This window comes from Copadichromis virginalis, linkage group LG12 (assembly GCF_057382275.1).
Source record: "Copadichromis virginalis isolate Kocher_CV1m ecotype Utaka linkage group LG12, C_Virginalis_male_GT1.1, whole genome shotgun sequence".
In the NCBI taxonomy this organism is placed as follows: domain Eukaryota; kingdom Metazoa; phylum Chordata; class Actinopteri; order Cichliformes; family Cichlidae; genus Copadichromis; species Copadichromis virginalis.
Genome location: NC_140629.1, coordinates 26,821,018 through 26,836,961, shown reverse-complemented (window position 1 = coordinate 26,836,961; position 15,944 = coordinate 26,821,018). Strand labels below are relative to the sequence as shown.

Sequence of the window (15,944 nt, the reverse complement as noted above, 5' to 3'; positions counted from 1 at the left end):
GAATCAGGTAAAAGCCTAAAGATTTGGTTGTATGCCGTCCGACAACATACAAGCTCAACGCATGATAAGGGAACAAATTAAAGTCTTGCACTTTTTGTGTGATGTTTATGTAAGTAGAAAGCATGAAATTTGCATAGAAATGAAAAATGTTTCTTCAACAGCAGCTACAGCAGCAGTAACATCTTTTGCTTGTGGACCTCCTACTTTAAGGCTAAAATGCACTTTTGGTGCAAAGCAAACTCGCACGCACACACATTAACACACATACTGGTCACGGAGTACAGTGGGGTGCGTTGTTTGTGTTTTGTGGTTGTGTTTTTTCCTGGCAAGGTTGGGTCATTAGAGTGTCTGTGCGTGCCTGGCTGCTTGTGTGTGTCTGCGTGTGTGTGAGTGAATATGTGTAGTATGGCTGCTCTCTCTGTTGGGCTGTTACTGCTGGCACTCAGCTTCTTCACCTTGTTTACTAACTGCCACCATTACTGTGATTATCACCATATTACACAGCACACATTCATAGAGACGGGCAAATGTCTTTTGCTTTGGTTTATATAATTTTATGATTTGAAAATAAATCCACTCAGTAGACTACTGTTAAAAAGCTGCACTCTGGTCCAGAGTCCTTTATTATTACCTAATCCGCCATATTACTTTATTACCTTCATAATTTATCACCCCATTAGCGGTGTGCATTTTTCATTACACTCAATGTCTTGGTCCTTAAGATCAGCAACCCATAGAAGGGCTGAAGGAGAGCTTGCATGTGGGAGGGAGAGGATGCATGTGAGGAAATATGTAAATACACAATTAAATTATCCTTATTAAATCCTTATTAAATTTCCTCTCACTGGGTTTGTATATGATTTTGAGATATTGATATCAGTAGTTTCTGGATATATATATATATATATATATATATATATATATATATATATTAGTCACATCAGATGGAACAGTATTTGCTCAGACAGCACATGTGCTAAGCGCATCATTGTTTATGATGACTGATATCCAATGTGCTCCAGGCAATGTGACTTTGGTTTTGTTTCATTTTTCTTTCCCTTTTACTGCTTAAATTAACACATTCTTTGTTCTGGGATTAGAGATTAAACTGAAAAATTAAAAATTTTCCTGGGATGATTTAATCTTATTCTCTCATCTCCCTGTTGGTTTGATGCTTTTGAGGGACCATCATTTTGATGAACACCTAATTTATTTTTACTTTATATTCATGGAGTGTTAGACATCGCTGTGAATCAAAGAGCCTAAAACTTTGCAAGTCCAAGTTTTGATTTTGTTATTATTTCCCACAATCCAGAGAGCCTGCTCATCGCCCCACGCTTCCTCTCTAGATGGGATGTTCTCACTGAAGTCTTGACCTCCTTCCTTTTGTTCTCTCATCCTTTCCATGTTTTCCTTCCCATTTCCCTCCCTCATTCTCTCTCTGCCACCTTCCCCCTTAACTCCCTTCCAGTGCCCAGGCCTTGCAGACCATCTTCCAGCTGATGACTCCCAAGCAGATGTTTGAGCACTTTCGGGGCTACGATGAGGTTTCCCACATCAACTGGAATGAAGAAAAGGCTGCAGCTATACTTGAAGCCTGGCAGAGGCGGTACTCTGAGGTAAGGGCCAGAAAATTTAGAAATGAGAGCAAGAAAAATTCAGAAAAAGAGAGAACGAAAGAGAAAAGAGTAGCGAAATCTACCCTAAGTCCTCTATAGCCACGTTGTAAATCACAGACCGGATACAGGTGAACATGGGAAGGCCCCATCCAAAGCCGGGGCCCCTGATAGATACTAAAACCACTGTTGGTGTGTGGTAAAGGACTAAAGTTTTCCTCTCACTCATGAGTAGAGAGGGCAATAGAGCAACAGGGTGAGCATGTCTGGAATACATTAAGTGAGTGCTGGATATCTCTCTTTTTCTTCCTCGCTCTCCCCCTTAAACTTACACACAATCACACATGAACACACACTCACAACTTCACACACAATCGCTTTCCCAGCTGTGGCCCCATTGGTGGCTCATGTGTGACATCATCTGGTCTTTGTTTTGGGGGCCCCAACCTCTGTTCCACATGGTGTGACCTTGTGTGTATGAATGTGCGTGTGTGTGTGTGTGTGTGTGTGTGTGTCATTTATCTTTGGGTCCAGAAATCACAGATTTTTAACAAAATGTGATCATATTTTTAAACACATAGTTTTATTTTTTTAAGCTTCAAAGTGAAAAAATATGCCAAAAATTGCATTTTTTATTTGTATTATTCACATTTAGGCGTGTCTGCAAGAATATGTCGGTATGTGTGAGACACATGTGGAAGTTTACATGTGGGTGCGAGTGTGTGTGTGTGATCTAGAGCATGTTTCTTAATGTGTGTCAGCCGTCATTGCTCCCCACTGAGCAGTAACAGCAGCCAACTGTCTGTCCTGAGATAGTAAGAGAGACAGAGGGAATAGGTCAGGATACTGTCTGCAGAGCCTCCTGATTCAAGGCTTTTTTTTTTCAGAGACAGCCTGTAATATTTAGTTAATTTAAACCTAGGGAAGATGTTATATTACATAAAAGAGGGACAGCTTGCGCTAAATCACTGAAAATTAATTCCCTTTTTCCAGAATGTGCATTTTAGATACCACTGAGTAAGCGGCAGCAAGGTTGGTCAATTATCTATTCTGCTAAAATTAGATTTAGTTGTATTTTGATAGCTGATGCAGATCTAGTTGGTATATTAAGGGAAAATGAGATAGGGATAAGAAAATCTTGTTGCAAAGTTCCAAACCAGTAAATGCTTTACTGGTCAGTAAACCAGATTTAAATGTTGATGGAGCTACTGGTGCTGCATTAAGAGTTCATTTATAAGTGACCTATTTTATTATTTCTAATCTATATACATATATATTTTATAGTGTGTATATATAGGATATTTAATCCTATTTTAAAGAGTTTCTTCCTCTTTATTTACTATTGTCTTGTCTTCAGGCGGTGCAGCACAGCGTGTCAGCAAACTCGTCTCAGAAGGTCTTATCTTTCACAACCACCACTCTGGAAGATATTCTCAAGTCTTTTTCGGACATAAGTGTTATCCGCGTGGCCAGTGGGTACCTTCTGATGGTAAGACTAGAGGGAAGGAAAATTTTATTCAATTTTTCTCTGCTTTGCTTGAAACTGAGAAGGGACTTACAGACAAAAGGGTGATTGATTAATGGTTTGCTTGCTGTTTGTGCCTAGCTGGCCTATGCATGCCTGACCATGCTGCGATGGGACTGTGCCAAGTCTCAGGGGGCTGTGGGGCTGGCAGGTGTCCTCCTGGTGACGTTGTCAGTGGCAGCTGGTTTGGGCCTCTGCTCCCTCCTGGGCATTTCCTTCAATGCTGCCACTACGCAGGTAACTCACACACATGCCACTGGACCCAGTGGGCTAAAGGTCAACACAGCAGCTGCTAGTAGACTTGAGTTGAAGTCTCTGCTAGACTTAAAATCATTTTCTTAAATTGCCTAATTGAAGTGGGTCAACACCAGCAGAATAATGTACAGAAGATAATGTAGTAGATATTATTGGACACTGGAGACAGGTTTTGACGCTTCATTTTAATTTACCTTAGCACCAGAATTTGAAAAATATTGCATGGGTGTGTATCTATAATAATATGCACTTGTGGCTACCCCTAGAATAGCGAACCTCTGAGGTAAAATCATGCAGGAGCTCATTAAGTTTGTGGGTGTGTGTGCCACAGGTGCTTCCCTTTTTGGCTCTGGGAGTTGGAGTAGATGATGTGTTTCTCCTCGCCCATGCCTTCAGTGAGACCGGGCAAAACAAGAGGATCCCATTCGAGGTGAGGCAAACATCCACCATCACCCATTCCTGCACATCCCCTTTGTTGTTTTATCTACTCCGCGGAGGAATGTGTGAAAGCTTGTCTGTGCCTGTGATGTAGCATCAAGCAAACCATGTGCCACACACCCAGCCTTCTTATCTCGGCAATGCTCCGAATTAAAGACGTTCATTTTTAAATGGATTAATATGTCTGTTTCTTTTAGATTATGACTTCCTTGTTTCTGCTTTACACACAGATTGATAAGTTACACACACACACTTGTGAGTGGGTCTAATAAAAAAAATAAATAAATTAATTTGATGCATTTAAAGTATTCTGTGCGGTCTGAAGTATGGATTAAACCAGGAGCAAGAGCTTTCTCATCCATTAGCTGATGAAGTGTACAGAATCTAATAAATAGCATTAAAAAAAAAAGAACTGGCTGAGTGTGTGTGTGTGTGTGTGTGTGTGTGTGTGTGTGTGTGTGTGTGTGTGTGTGTGTGTGGTAGCTTTTCATCTCCAGAGGGGAAAACACAGGCATGTATTTGCTTGTTTTTGTTTTCCCCTGCCTCCCTCTCGTTCAAGCCCTCGTCTCTATGCCTCCCTCATCCCCGAGCTTCTATTGTGTGGCTGAGATGAAAACTAAACAGAGCCAAACCTGATCTCTCCTGTCTGATGCGCACACACACAAACACACACACACACACAGACACACACAAAGATGCGCATGCCTGCAGACGCTCTCTGTGTGGTCCTGCACGTCTTTAGATCTTCACACAGTTGCCGCCAAAGTCTTCTAGAGTTGTGTGTTTATCACTGTTCTCTTTGTGCGCATTATATTACAAGTTTTCAGCAGCAGTGATTTTACCAAGCGTTGTTTTGTTCTGTCGGCTTTTTCCTCCGTTACTTCAAACAGAAGTAGACAGGCCCAGGTGGATTATTTAAGCACTTCAGGGCTTCAAGAAACATCGTAATCACTGTCAGTCATATCAGTATCACGATAATGATACATAATCTCCAGTATTACACGTGTGCCTCTGGCTAAACTCTGATCAAAAGTTTCATTGCTTTTCCTCTCACCAACTTCTCTTTCTGTCTCGACAAGGATCGCACGGGGGAGTGTCTGAAGAGGACAGGGGCCAGTGTGGCTCTTACCTCCATCAGCAACGTCACAGCATTCTTCATGGCAGCGCTCATCCCCATCCCAGCGCTCAGAGCCTTTTCTCTACAGGTACAGTGGCTAGTGAGTGAGGGTTGTATGCGTGCGTGTGCGTGTGTGAGAGTTCAGTCGTGTGGGGCCTCTCTCTTACTAATAGTCCTGTTCCCGTCTTCATTGGCTCCAGATTTCTCCAGACTGTTGTTTTATTGATTTCATTCATCACATTGAAAGTGTGTACGTCTGTGTGCGTTTGTGTGTGTGCATGAGGAGAAGTGTGCGTTTTGTTAAATCCCCCCCTCCTCCTTCTTTGAGGCTGTTTAGTGGTGGGCCCGGTGTCTGTCCAGATTGTGGCTGAGGTCCTAGTAACTGAATCCCTCTGCGAGTGTGTGTGCGCGTCTGTGTACTCACATACCCTCACATCCATGTGCATGTGTGCGTGTGGGGAGTTGTAGTATCTGTGTGGGAGGTTTGAAACGCAATGGCCTAGATGTTTGCATGTGCGCATGTGAGCGAATGTACGAGCAAAGGTGGGGGAACACGAGAGGGGAGCTCTGACTTCTCTAACATCTGTCAGTAATTACAGACATCACCAGAACAGCGAAAACTAGTACAAAATGCCTCCAATAATCAATGAATTCCTAATTCATTTAAACAGTCAGTCATAGCGATACGTGCGCTAAAGAGAGGATAAGGTCAGATAAAAATCTCTGGTTTGAAGTTTGAGTCACTGCAGCACTAACCAGATGGATAGAGAAAGAAAAGGCTACATACATGTTTTAAAAAGTGATGGTTACAACAACAACAAATTTGACATCTCACCTTTGTGTGATGATCACCTTAATCTTCTAATCACATGGGTGACCCTCCATTAATGTGAGTGTAGGTTTTGCCGTTTTGTCAAAAATCTGGTTTGTTCAGTTTATTTACCCAAAAGAGTTTCTGTTTTATTGTTTACATAAGGTTTTCTTGACACCATCTTTATAGTCAGAGGCACTCTTATGTGGGTTAGCAAGCCAAAGTGGATGATCACAAAAGCCAGTTAGTTCACCCAAGACAGGACGCCAATCTGCCACTAAGACAAAAAGGCACTCATTAAGACTCAAATATACTTTTGTGACAGAATAGGAATAACCACTTATGTTAACTTACTTGCCTCTGGTCTTTGGGGAGGATGCCAGAGTACCTGAAGGACAGTCCACTGTACCACTGAACCATCACAATCAAGCACACACAATAAAAGCATTCAGCTGAGAATTTCAACACATATTTTGCATAAGGAAGCTATGAAAACTTGTTGTAATACGCATTTGCAAGTATTTGCAGTTACATAAGTGATGTATCACTGACTATATGAAAATATTAAGTGATTTCCCCCTCCTGTTTCTTGCTCTTTAGTCCTCACGCACATGCATAGACTCACACACACTTGCATGGACACACAGTGTGAGGTAAGATGTTGCCACATTGAGTACAATATTAGCATGTGTGGATTGATGGCTTTAGTAGAGAGAGTCTGTCAAACATGATCCATTTACCCCATGGGTCTAATCCATGGAGCTTCGTTTTCTACACACGCACATTGGAAAAGACGCATGCTCAACACACACACATACGCATACCATGCATACTTCACACTAGTGGTTTTGTTACCGCTAGACGGTAAAACTTCACGAAGTCGACATTCACGGTGATACTCATCTTTTATTATCGAGTGCATCCACACACCGCAACCTTGTGTCAGTGCCTGCAGTTTGTGTTAGCGTGCATGTGTGCGTCTCTTTATCAGCATTAAACACTTCCCATGGTCGACTCCACCTTGGATTCATCGCTCTTTCCCGCGCGCTCCTGCGTTATGTCTCATTCACTTCCTCCTATCAGTATAAACATAAGAAAAGGAATCTTGTCCTGATAACAGCAGCAAAACACACACACACAGAGGAACACACACATTCATGTGCAGAAAACAGATGTGATGATAAATATCCCCACTCTGGGGTCAGCTCACGGTCACTGTGTGTGTGTGTGTGTGTGTGTGTGTGTGTGTGTGTGTGTGTGTGTGTGTGTGTGTGTGTGTGTGTGTGTGTGTGTGTCAGTGGACTCATACTGTATCTGTCTGGATGTTAGTGGGCCAATTGAGAATTAATTGTTCTGCTCTACTTACAGCTTTTTCTTTCTCCACGTCTCCTTCATTGACATTATATCTCTCTCGTTGACTGAGTAGCGAGCTGAGGAATGAGGGAGGGCGAGGATGTGTGTGTGCCTGTGTCTGGTTGGTGTTATGGTGTGGTTTAAGTAGGAGGCTGTACGTTTTTTAAGGTGACAGATATGTGTGTTTATGTGCATTTTTCTGTGTGAGTCTGTAAGGGGTGTGTGTGTGTTGTCTGTACAGCCACAGCGACTGCTCATCACCTCAGGCCCCGCGGGCCTCTGACTCCTTGGGTGGTCTGGCACACACACGGGATTGTGTGTGTGTGTGTGTGTGTGTGTGTGTAGTGGTCTGGCAACTACGCAATATCCAGATTGTACTCTGGGCAGGGCCCCAACCTAACCTCAACCCCCACCCTCTGCTCTAGTGCACCACCTTCAAATACTTAACCACAACATTGTACTGGCTTCTATTACACATACATATGCCTCACTTTTTCTCTGCACACTCAGTGTTTTTGCCTTGAAAGGAACTGGAAATGTGTCGAAAGGCAATTTTTCCCTCACTTGAGCCTATTCAGCTTGTGTTATTCTGATTTATATTCAGAGCAACACTGTTTTTGTTAAACAGTAATTCTTTCATTTAATACACTTTCAAAGTAGTTTTGTAAGTTGCAGCATGTGTATGGATGATAATGCAGTTAAATTTACAGCAAAATGCCCTTTTTAAATGTTACATATCATTTCACATCTTCACTGTCTACACTGCATATGATCACCTGTATTTTTTTTCCCACTGTTTGCAACTACAAAAAAAGTCAATCTGATCCTTTTTCTTGATAAAAAGCAGTTTTGTTTGGGTTTTTTCACCTGAAATAACCTTTCTGTTTTTCTTGCAGGCTGCAGTGGTGGTGGTGTTTAACTTTGCCATGGTACTGCTCATCTTTCCTGCCATCCTCAGCATGGATCTCTATCGGCGAGAGGACAGGCGTTTTGACATTTTCTGCTGCTTCTACAGGTGTGCACACACAAAGACGCGCTTTCATATCTGACGAGACACTTATTGCTTTACCGTTCCTCCTTTTATGTTTTCCACCGATCTCTTCCATGATAATGAACCGTGTACGCACAAAGCTATCTTTAAAGATATCTTCACCGTAATCCCCCTCAGTTAAAAACTAATTACTGCAAAAGTTGTCTCTTTCCGTCTGACTGCTTGCTTGTTTGACTGTATGTTTATCTTTTCCAGTCTTCATTAAAGTTTGCCAGTCTGCCTGCCAGCCCGGGCATGCTCGTTGGCTCGGTTATTGTACAGATGTGTACACACACTATTAAATTCCACGGTTGGGTCCCGGCCCTATATTTCATGCTGCTGGCAAAGGAGAGAAGATTCACAATAACATAGGGCTAATAAATATTTTTTGTAATGCAACACTTAACTGTTTCACAAAATCAGATGTTGTACATGCGTACTGGAATGTTGTTTTTTTTCGTTAAGTCTGGTTTTAAATTTTGTTTCACAGCAGTGCCTGACAGTGTTTCATCGTATTTATGTCTGCAGCCCTTGTTCCAATCGTGTGATTCAGATAGAGCCACAGGCGTACCTGGATGGGACAGAAGGGAGTCGCTACAGCCCTTCCCCGTCATATCGTACCCCTCCTCCCTCATATCACATGCCTCCCCCAAGCTACAGCAGTCCCCCTCCTTCCTACAGTAGCCATGGTTTTGCTCAGCAGACCCAAATCACTATGCAGTCCACAGTGCAGCTCAGGACGGAGTACGACCCCCGAACTCAGGCCTTCTACACCACAGCTGAGCCCAGATCCCAAATCTCTGTGCAGCCCATCAACCCAGCTCCAGCTAGGACCAACCGTAACAACGAGTATTACAGTAGCAGCAATCACGCCAACATCAGCAACAACAACAACAGTGGGGGCTTGAATAATGGGGGGTCTCGAGGTTCTGCCAGCTTCTCCCATCATCATCATCCCGCACCTCCTCCTGCTGCATCGACCCCAAGTGCTAGCTCATTTGCTCAGGGTGATGGAGCCTCATCGACTGGCCAGAGTCCAGAGAACAACAGCTCCACACGGGACCTGTTGTCCCAGATTGGAGAAGCCTCGCTGGGCCTACGCTGCCTCAAGCCCCCCTGCTCGCGCTGGACCCTGGCCTCTTTTGCTGAGAAGCACTATGCGCCATTCCTTCTGCAGCCCACCACCAAGGTGAGTTCAGTTGCTCTCTGTGTTTCTGTAGAGTAGGGAGACAAAGAAACAAGCGGAATAGCTTCTGTATGAGGTAAAAGTGGGTTTGTGTGCTGACTCACTGTGGTGATAATTTGAATGGGAGGGTTAGTCACCGGAGTGTGTAAGGAAGGAGGAAATCGGGGGTGGAAATTGTGGTTATGTCCTATCTGAGACACACACACACACACAGACACACAGTGGGTGGCCAGACCTTTTAAAGCCTTCCAGAACTGAAATCATGTGGTGGTCTGTACTTGACATTACAAAATGTTCCTCAGTTTCTTTCTTCTTCTTTTTTTTAATTTTATATAAATTGCTTCACGTAGTCCTGCAAGGCATTAATCCGGCACTTTACTTTTTGCAGAAAAAAGAAAAAGTAGCACTTTTGCTACATTGTATCAAAAAGCATCTGACAGCTTATAAACAGCTTATAAACAGGCAGATGTTTTAATTGGATATTTGTTTTTTGATAAAGCTGTCTCTTCATCCCTCTGATTCCAGGTGGTTGTGATTGTGCTGTTCCTCTGCCTGCTGGGAGTCAGTTTATACGGGACCACCCAAGTGAGGGACGGCCTGGAGCTGACAGATATTGTACCAAGGGAGACAAGCGAGTACGACTTTCTCGGCGCCCAGTTCAAGTTCTTCTCCTTCTACAACATGTATGTGGTAACACAGCGCGCCGATTATGCTCAAAACCAGCCACTGCTTCACCAGCTCCACCAGAGGTTCCACACCATTCGCTACGTGCTGAAGGAGGAAAATGGACAGCTGCCTCGCATGTGGCTTCATTACTTCAGGGACTGGCTGCAAGGTAAATCTAAGTAATTTTAAGCTTGACGTACACATGCCACCTCAACCCGACCTAAACAGTGAATAAAACCGAATATGTCAAATTTTTGTGGCTCAGCACTGAACACACCAATGACTGGAGGTGTCATATTTTGGGCTCTCCATAATCTTCTCATGAGCGTCAAAGTTCACCTGGTTTCAAGGATGACCAGAATTCATCGATTAAAAGTCAAGGTTACTGTGTCAGTCAGTAATTTTAAGGTAATAGGATAAAATGAAAAAATATCAAAGGTTAACTTCGATGTAAGATCTATAAGATTTTTAATTCTGTAACTCAGGAGCTAAACGGGAAATTGTGGTCATATTTCACATGTGGTTGGATACTGAGTTAGTGACACTAATCATTTGTGTCCACATCATAAATTCCTTTCGAATTTTCGGGTATGAAATGAGTGTGGACAGGTATGGACATAAACTGCACCTTCTGGTTGAGAATAAAATGGGTCAGATGTGGCATAATGGTGTAGAGCCAGTGTTAGTTCATTTGAAATTTTACCTTTGCTTATTTAACTTATTTAACTTTGCTATTCAGGATAGTTTAGGCATGGGAATAATTTACTTTCCCATGAAAGCATTTTGAGATCACAATTTTATTCCGTGTTTTGACATAAATCCGCAGAAAACAAGATGTTAGGCAGGAGTTCAGAAGTAGGAGGGACTGCATAAATGGACACTGACAGTAGCTGATTAAAATCACTTGTTTCTTCCATAAGTGGGATTGATGGCGAAGAGTATAGTGGGAGTCAATATTTTTCAACTTCATCTTGGGAAATGTACAATATTCAAAAACCTTTGGCAGCAAATATGTTGTCAGTGCAAATCGGCACATATTGAACCAGTACTGCCTGCTCTAGTGTTTTTGTTTGTTTTTCTAGATAAAAATTTAATATTTGACACGTAAGACATGGTACACAACGCTTTAAATTAATTTTGAAAGGAGTGATGGATGGATTTATTGTTTCATACAGAATTGCAAAGTATCAGTGAACAGTATTTTCTTTCATATGTCAGCCCAATCTATGAATGGCTTAATTCTCAGTGAGGAAATGTACTTAACGATAAAACACATCGTGAGAGTCTGTGTGTGTGTGTGTGTGTGTGTGTGTGTGTGTGTGTGAGCCGGCTGGGAACCACACAGGGAGTGTGTGTGGGTGAGAGAGAGAGAACTGTGTCTGATATTGCTCTCTGCAATGGTGGGACAAATTGGAGCCAGACAGGCCAAGGAACGAGACCCAAAACAACATCTCCCACAGACGGACCACAGCATGGGCCTTGGGGGAGAGCCGAGAAAAGAGGAGTGATACACATATGGATCAGAGAGTAGTATAGAAAAGAAGGCAGATGTTACTGATAAAGCCCCATAACGATCTCTTTGAATTAAAAGCAGCAGATTTTCTGTTTTTGAAGTCATGTTTAGTGGTTGAGAATGGAACTGAGTTATCATATTAAATCAATCAAGCCTATTATAGAGTTAGGGTTAGGTTAGGGTGTTGTGTTATTTACTGTGTTGGGTTATTGTTTGTTGTGTGTTGCAGTGGGAGAATGAAGATAACAAGGCATGTAACCTTTTTAAACATCCACATCTAACCAGTGTGTTTTGCTGTGGTTTCCTACAGGTCTCCAGCAGGCTTTTGACAAGGACTGGGAGGCTGGCCGCATCACCCACAACAATTATAGGAATGGCTCTGATGATGGCGTCCTAGCATATAAACTCTTGGTGCAGACAGGGCGCAGGGACAAGCCCATCAACTTCAACCTGGTACGTTTAGGATTTAAATTGAATTTATTAAAAGTGGATAAGCGATTCCTCTTGTCATTAACACGTAAAAGTTCATCCGTCTATCAAATGCATCAGATGTAAATTGAATGTGCTGCTATGGTGATGAAAGGGGATAATAATTCACAGAGATCATGAAAAAAGCTTCCTGGTCAATGCCCAGGTGCAAACTGTTGAAAGAAAACAAAGCTTTGATCTGAAACAAAGGCTTTAGATGGATGAACACACCTCGGTAAGCTTTTATTGTTGCGTTAGAGAAATCTCCTTCTCATTTGTCAGTTCTAATACTGGAAGTTAGCACTAGCCTGCGAGTGAATTGGTTCCTGATGAATGAAATCCTGGCTATCTGAGTGTCTATTGTCTGGCTATTTGACTGTCAATGGTACACTGCAATTCAAAAGATGTGTGGACATGTTGGGTTAGCAGCTTGATTTGCATTATATGAGGAAGTATGTGCAGATGTTATGTAAGCATAGACCATGCAGACTGTATTACATGGACTACAACTTGATAATAGCCTTGAGAGATGCTTCCACCACTTTCAAAGCTCTTTTGTGACGCTGTATGTGTATGCATATCTGTACATTTTGTTATGACTCTAGGGGAGCCACACCCAGCTTAAAACCATCTCTGACTATTCATATTTTTCTTTCTTTCTCTCTGTCTGTGTTCGTGTGATGACTTTACCGAGCTCAGGAATTTAAAGCTCTCACTGGAGCTGCAGCCTGACTCTGAAAAACCTATTAACTCTTCATTTAAACGATTTGTCAGTTTGCGTGTGGGGTTTTTTGTGTGTGTGTGTGTGTGTGTGTGTGTGTGTGTGTGTGTGTGTGTGTGTGTGTGTGTGTGTGTGTGTGTGTGTGTGTGTGTGTGTGTGTGTGTATAGCAGGGCCTTGACAGTGAGCTGTTTCCCTTAAACATCAAGTCTTTCAGCTTGACACATCGTCAGTGCTTCCAGCCACGGTTTACAGTATGAGAGGCTGGGATGGCTGAAACTGGTGCAGAGAAACGCCTGCCAACCCCAAAGTGTCTATAAATAATTAATCTGGATTCTGTGGCTCTAAGTAGAAACCTGAATCTGATTCACTGAGAACTAAATTTTTAAAACATATTTGCATGTTTTTCTAATATAAACAATAGCGTCTGCTTCGTCAAACTACTTTCTGAGAGGAGCAGTTGAGGTTTACTGGTGTGGTATAGAAATGCTTGTCTGTTGCAGTTAATACATTCTAAGCCTTGAAGGACAAAGAGTGTGATAAACTAATGTCATTATTGCTTATATAGATAGCCCTATGAGCTGACACAAGGCTTCCAGGGTGACTCTGGTTTTGGTTGCATTTGTTTAGGTCTGAGATGCTAGTCCTATATCCACTGCACATAAAAGTAAAAATGTCTCCTCTTTACACATACTTAATTCCATAATCAGAACATGACTGTTTAGCTTCATCTCTGGTACTGAAGTAGTTCTCCATGAGCTTCTGAAAAGTTTGCACAGCCATTGGTGAAGCTGAAGTGCAAAATTAAGCCATAAAGTGAGTATACAACAAAGCATGTTATCTGAATCATGTGGTAAACTCCAGCTGAGCTGTTGAAACTGTCTCCTGCGTGCCACCGAATGAGTGTTTGATGTCCAGCAGTAACTCGAGTGTAGCGACTTGAGCACCTTGGGTCTCGGAAGGAGGTCGAGACAGGAACTTATTGAGGAAGATTAAATCAGGTCTCTTGTATGTCAGTGGAAAGATACCAACCTGATAATGTGAAAGTCTGGGGGAGAAACAGGAGGAAATGAGGGGAAAGATTGCATTTGTGGAGCTGGGTAAATGTTCTCAGCTTCAACAGGGCATTGAATGCTTTTCTTAGTTTAGTATCACCTCCAAAAAACAACATATGTGGATGCATGGCTGCATTCTTTGGCAGGAAAACGCAAAAACAGAAGATAAGAAACTGGAGAAATATAAAAACAAAATTCTTGGCCAGAATATCTGCAAACCTCAAACACAAAACAAGCCATGTCCGTTTCAACATCGAAATCATTTTCATCAAGGGTGATTAACTTTGACGCATAGCTCTTCTGTGTCTCCTGTTTATTTGTATTTAGAATTTGTGCAACTCTGTGTTCCAATCATACAGCTCTACAGATGTTTATTAAGGGTTGCCCACCTCTCCCCTTTGCTCTTATGGCTATTTGTTTATCCAAATAAACTCCATTGCAGCAGTTATCTAGCTGACAGGAAACAGGGCCAGTCCTGGTGTGCGGCCCCGTGACATCACTTCCTCTGCCTGTGAGAGAAGTGTACTTGCCGTGAGGCGTGGGGGCCGCCAGCAGAGCTGCCTGGGCTTCCCGTGACAGCTTGAAGACATACAGTTGTTGAGTATCCTGCTGTTAAATTCGATCCAGATCCACTGGAATCTAGCTGTCTCTCTCTCCTGCTCACAAACTCCAGCTCGCACCACCACTCGCTCTCTCCTTCTCACTCCCTCTGTCTTTTCCTCCCTCCCTTTCTCTTCCTTTTCTCCACTGCTCTGTCCTCTTTCATTGAGGGAGCTAGAAACAAGTGGTTTCTTTTAGACAGCTCTGTGTGTGCATTTGTATGTTTTGAATGTGTGCTTCTCCTTTTTCTTTGTGCGTGTACTTGTTGAGCAGTAGCTTCCTTTTTGTTCCTTAAAATGAGGACCAGATCTTCAACATCCCTGGTAAATTGCATAGCTAGATGTTTTATTTTGATATGCCACTCTTTGGATCTGTGCAGAGGTGTTCTGCTTTTGATTTGTCCCTACTCTGTGCTGGTGACCATTTGTTCCCTATATGTGTGGCTTAAAGCTATTTGCATCGCAATTAAAAAATCTGTGGCGTGCGAGATAAGTCCTAAGAAAGGCCATGCTAACATTATCAAGAGCTCTTTTCTTCGTAGGGCAGGTCCATCTGTGGCGCCAGGCATTCTGGGTACCCACAGGGGTCAGGAGAACCAAGTGTGAGGAACATTTGTACAGATGTTGTGTTATTTTTATAGCTCTACTCCATTTGCTGGGTGGCATTTCCTTCAGTGTTAACAACCAGGTTAACTGCACACAGACGCGCTCAGGGACTCCAGCCAATTTTTTTATTGTTACGCTAACTCAAGCAATTTTTCTCTCCCAACCCCCCACCACAAAAAAACTACTCCTTTCTTGTACCTAACCCCACGAGTCTAGCTTTAACCCCCAGAACGCTCCCTGCCTCTGTGAAAGAGGGATTTATGGTTCCTAGAAGGGAGAATGGCAGAGTGGTGCGCAGTAATGGTTTTACCTCTCAGGAGGTAGCAATGCTAGACTGGATCCTGTTTCCACATGGGAGGGCAAAACTAACAGCCCTTAGTGAGACAGTCATTCGCGTCTACCTACTGACTTTTGCCGTCAAGGCAAATGACGCTGAATAAAAGAGTGCAATAAGGCAGAATCACAGACTCACACGCTCACAAAGATAAACAAAGTGCCTCAGAGAGTTTATCCTAAAGAAATCCAAGTGGAGTGACAACTCCACTTGGATTTCCTTTTGACAGTTTGATGTGATGTAATTACTTGTACCATTTTCGCCTGGATGCACAGACAAAAGGTACAATACAATGGTGCAATGATGTTTAGCCCAGGATGCTAAAATATAATATCATGCTTATGTTAACACAGTAACTAAATAGCTATGTCGCTGAGGCAAACGGGTAATTAGCTTTTCAGTATTGTGGTAATAAAATATGAGAAAATTACAATTTGAACCTGATAGCGCTGTATAAAACATAAACGTATTATTCAAATTCTACTGAGGGGAATGTCAATCTTTGTATTTTTATGTCCTGAGTCCGAATCGAATCCTTTCATGTTCTTCCTCTATCTGTGTGAGTTCTCTCCGGCTACTCCCACACTACCTGCTTCCTTCCCCCATGGATGGATGGATGGCTGATCCAGTAGCTCATAAAGTCACACAGATTC

At 42.6% G+C, this 15,944-nt stretch overlaps 1 protein-coding gene across 1 annotated transcript in view; it reads left to right on the top strand.

Moving 5' to 3' along the window:
* Positions 1-15,944, top strand: part of ptch1 (patched 1) — a 50,607-nt gene that overhangs the window by 21,367 nt on the left and 13,296 nt on the right. The window contains exons 8-16 of the mRNA XM_085475711.1: positions 1,472-1,619; positions 2,974-3,105; positions 3,223-3,378; positions 3,728-3,826; positions 4,914-5,039; positions 8,012-8,130; positions 8,674-9,334; positions 9,857-10,166; positions 11,821-11,963. Of these exons, the coding sequence (XP_085331837.1) occupies positions 1,472-1,619; positions 2,974-3,105; positions 3,223-3,378; positions 3,728-3,826; positions 4,914-5,039; positions 8,012-8,130; positions 8,674-9,334; positions 9,857-10,166; positions 11,821-11,963 (1,894 nt within the window). The remainder of the gene's footprint in view (positions 1-1,471; positions 1,620-2,973; positions 3,106-3,222; positions 3,379-3,727; positions 3,827-4,913; positions 5,040-8,011; positions 8,131-8,673; positions 9,335-9,856; positions 10,167-11,820; positions 11,964-15,944) is intronic.